Source organism: Teleopsis dalmanni, chromosome 1, assembly GCF_002237135.1.
Source record: "Teleopsis dalmanni isolate 2A chromosome 1, ASM223713v2, whole genome shotgun sequence".
NCBI lineage: Eukaryota > Metazoa > Arthropoda > Insecta > Diptera > Diopsidae > Teleopsis > Teleopsis dalmanni.
Genome location: NC_051846.1, coordinates 224,580,598 through 224,585,246, shown reverse-complemented (window position 1 = coordinate 224,585,246; position 4,649 = coordinate 224,580,598). Strand labels below are relative to the sequence as shown.

Genomic DNA, 4,649 nt, shown 5'->3' with positions numbered 1-4,649 from the left:
ATTTTAATTCTATAAACTGAATATACTATATATATAAGAATATTCGACTCATAATTATATTATGTAAATTATGAAATATGAAATCAATTAAAAAATATTTCCTTTAAAGTGCTTTTTAGAAACTTTTAGTTTCAAATGTCAATTTCTCAATCTCATGAGAAAATTTTTGCAAATTTTATTATAATTTACTTTATAATCTTTAAGGTTAAAATTCAGCAAATGTTTCGGAATAATTCGGAGACCTCAAAGTAAATCAGCAGTAATAAAAATTTATATTTTTATGAATATGTAAAGCACTTTCTTCTTGATCTTGAACATGAAGTATATAATAATGGCAAGCCTTAATATATTAATACTTCTTGTCGACTTTAGCTGAACACTTTAGATCTAGAAAGGAAATTTGAAGAACACTTTAACCTTCAGTATTATTTGACCAGTGTTCTTCCTATTAGCTGCACTACATCAGTGTGTCTTAAAACGAAAACCCCGAAATAATTAGCATCTTTCTTATATATAATAATACCCTGCACTAATGCACAAACGGAATTGACTCCCTTACGGAAGAGGCAATAAAACCCTGTAAAGTATATAAGTTTCATACTTCTATTTTTTGCCGGCCCAAGGCTTAGAGATCTACTCTCAAGCCAGAAAGGGACAAAATAAACCCGACGATCGCAATGCCACATTCCCTTAATAATAATTATTATATACCAAGTAATATAAATAAAAACAATTCAGTGATACATTTTATTCTTAACACAATAAGAGGCCATCAAGAAATTTAAAAAGTCTATTCCTGTAAGCTAATAATAATTAGCTAATAATAAAATATATATCTCTATTTCTTAAAAATTAATAAAAATTTTGCAATGTAATTTAGTAAAAACAGTAATTTAAACAGTTTTCCAAATTTTTTATTTATATAAACTTTATTTGTAACTTTTATGCCCTTGTTAGTATATAGACTCACATAGTCCAACTATATATACAAAAAAATACATATTTATTCAATTAAGAAAACAAGAAACATAATTATATAGTATAGGCTCAAATTAGCTAATAAATTTTTGACCCCACTTACTGTCTCATAATCTATAGTTTCGCCTACATGAGCTGTATAATTAGGTCGCACATTTATTTTTTCATTTATCCAAATAGAATAAGTAGCAACATCTATGTAAACACCTGGATAACCAGGTTCTGCACAACCTGAACCAAATGAAACCACACCACATAGTTTATTATTACAAACTAAAGGTCCACCAGAATCACCAAAGCAAGCATCTCGTTCACCATTCATGTAACCAGCACAGATCATGTCTTCACGTATTAAGGGACCGTAATTGAGAGAACAAAGGTTTCGATCAATAATTTCTACTTCTACACCCATCAACTGTGATGCATAAGAGCCCTAAATCACACACATTATATGTAATAAACACAAATACTATATGTATTTAATTCTACCGTTTCTGTTTTACCCCAACCAGTGACTATGCAATTAATACCGTGCAATAAATTGCTTTGTTCATTTAACGCTATGGGTTGTACAAGTTTGTCATTTACTGGAACCTCTCGATCTATATACAAAATAGCTATATCTGCTTCATAAGTGGTGTCATTAAAATTTTCATGTACAGTGAAGTTAGTGACATTGTAAATAAGTGTATTTTGGTTTTGCTGATATTTATTTAAATTACCCATAACTACCAAAAAAACTGCTGGATCTCGCAAATTTTTGTTGGAACTGTAAGAATAAATTCATATATATGATTCTATGGTTATGTATCCAACATATTTTGAAAGAACTTACTCCAACATACAATGTGCTGCTGTAAGTATAGCTTTTGTACTGATTAATGTTCCACCACATATATGACCGGCACCGAAGAACCAGTCATTAAATTTCAAACGTAAGGAAACTTGGTATTTTGTTCCAGACCAATTGACTTCAGTGCCATTTATAATTTTTGTTTGGGCAAATTGGGCTAAATTTCAAAAGAAAATATAAAGAATATATATTTTTTCATAAATTTTCTACTTAAATAATGATAAAAAAAATAATGATGATATTATTTACTTTTACCATAACAATTCTGTTGCATATAAAGTATAAATACTATTAATATTTTCATCAGCAACATTTTTCTAGTTCAAAATGTTTAATACTCTACTCCACTAGTTCTCTAAAGCTACTATTTGAATATATCGGATGTCAAATTGAATTTGATAAGAAAAACTTTTTTATTATTCATCATAAGTATCTCAGATGTTCTAATTAATTAAAAATTTTAGCACTTTAGGCTTTCGTAAATATCATTTGTATACTAATACTTTAGATACTATTTTTATCGGTTTCATCATTTGTATTTAACTTCAATATACGTCATCAATTAAAAAAAAGACATATATTCATCAAAAACAAAAGTAGTACTCTTAATATATTATTGATATGATTATGAGTAGTAGAAAATACTATATCTCGCGACGCAGATTGTCTGTTGTGGTAACCCCAGCAAGCATCTTTGACGGTCTTGTTTTGTATCGTATGTTTACAGTCTTTTCGCAAGGCGAGTAGTAACCCATAAATAAAGTTAAAATGACTTTCATTTTTCTTTGCAAAGTCACATATATATGTATATAGCAAACAAATTGTATAAGTATTAATAATATCAAACCTTCTTTCAATGTATAATAATATAATATATTAAAATACGTTGGGAGAGCGTTACATACCTCTCTATATGTTGTTGTATAACCATTATGCATCTGACCTGATCTGATCGATGACTACTAGTAACATATCAACTATTATTTAAGGCACTAATAAGTTCAAAAATCGGCGATTTAAGTATATAGCTAAGCACTACCTTGGACAAAAGTTATAACCAATGAAGAACTCCACCGAAAATTTAACATCGAACCAATAGTAAAGTTTATAAAAAGACGCCAATGGCACTAGACTGACCAGAAGCTTCGTAAAGATCCTATCGAAATATGCCGAAATGCACTGGATTGGAATCCAAAAAGTAGATTAAAAAGAGAATAGACAAAAAAATTCATGGAGACGAAGGCTACATGCTGATGCTTGTGCATCAATGAAACGAACTAAAAGTGATCGCAAACAATCGTACAAGATGAAAATGAATCCCTTATGCCCTATACTCCTCAAGGAGATAAAGGAGCTAAAACATATTTTGTAAACAGATCTTTATCGAGTATACATATTTACATATTCTACAATATTTTTAGACAAATATAAAACAAAAGCATTTTAAGTGTAGATCATCACTTCAATATAATAATATGAATGTAATATCATATCCTAAAATGTAATGAATGTAATTTCCTAAAGATCAATTAAATTAATAAGTCTAGTGGTTATGACTTTTGATTCACAAATAATAAATTAGTGCGAATCCAAATCAATTAACTAATTGAAACTATTTTATTAATTTATTTATTAGTTAAAAAAGTACAAACTTTTATTATCCAACGTTTCCTAAATAACAAATTTAATAAAATTTATGAAAATAACTCATACTAAATACTTTTCAATCATTTTTTAATAAATAACTTAAACTAAAAACGATACTCAAACTGAGTAATACCAAAACATTTGATTGACTAAAGCCAGCTGCACCATCACCATATTTAGTATAATCCAAACTGGCATTAGTTTGCTTTATCCAATTATAGAATTCAGATACGTTTGTATAAGTGTCCGGATATCCCAATTTTCCACAATTTGGCTTTGATACAATACCCGTCAAAAGATTATTACAAACAAGTGGATCACCAATATCTCCGGCGCAGGCACCAACACCGCCAGGACTATAACCAGCGCAAAATATGCCATAGGTGCCATAAGTACTAATTTCAGCGCATTCTTCCTTAGTACTAATACTCACATATGCAGCTTTTAGATAATAACTAATTTCTTGCTATAAACAAAATATAATATATCAATATAAATATATATCAAAGATTTTTATAATTTAGAAAACAATACCAACCTTATCGTTTATACCCCAGCCAAATACCGTACACTGTGTATTCGAAGGAGTCTCCTGAGTTTGTAGGCTTATTGCACGTATAACTGGATGTGACCATGATATTAAGCCATTCAGGAAGACTAAAGCTATATCATTTTGTAATTCAGTAACTGTAAATTTTTCGTGTGGCAATATTTTCTGAATATCTAATATAGTTGTGTATAAATCCTGCTGCATTAACATTATAGATCCTAACATTACATTGAATTCTTTGACTGGGCGATATGCTAAGGTGACAGAACTTGAACTGAAATTAATTTAAAACAATTATATTAATCCGTCTCCTATGAAAAGAATGACTACTTACTTTACAAAACAATGTGCTGCTGTGATGACTACTCTTTGGGTTATTAGAGCTCCACCGCATAAGTGAGAGAATTGATTTGATGTGGTATTACGGCGGATTGATACAATAAAGGGTGCTTTAGTTAACTCCACTGTTGAACCTCCTGTAAGTCTGCTTTGTTTTTCGTTTGTTAATGCATCTGAAATAAATGCAATTTATAAGAAATATAATTTATATATATATAAGAAATATATATATATATATATTTCTTATATATATATATTATATATATATAAGAAATAATTTAT

At 28.9% G+C, this 4,649-nt stretch overlaps 1 protein-coding gene across 1 annotated transcript; it reads right to left on the bottom strand.

Annotated features, from left to right (window-relative positions):
- Positions 1 to 952: 952 nt before the first annotated feature.
- LOC119667521 (transmembrane protease serine 9-like) lies at positions 953 to 4,544 on the bottom strand (the record flags this gene model as incomplete). The annotated part of the gene is made up of 8 exons (XM_038076823.1): positions 953 to 1,411; positions 1,468 to 1,747; positions 1,814 to 1,988; positions 2,087 to 2,148; positions 3,480 to 3,502; positions 3,558 to 3,944; positions 4,017 to 4,302; positions 4,363 to 4,544. Coding segments are annotated over 8 exons (1,803 nt in total), but the record flags the coding sequence as incomplete, so codon positions are not given.
- Positions 4,545 to 4,649: the final 105 nt, after the last annotated feature.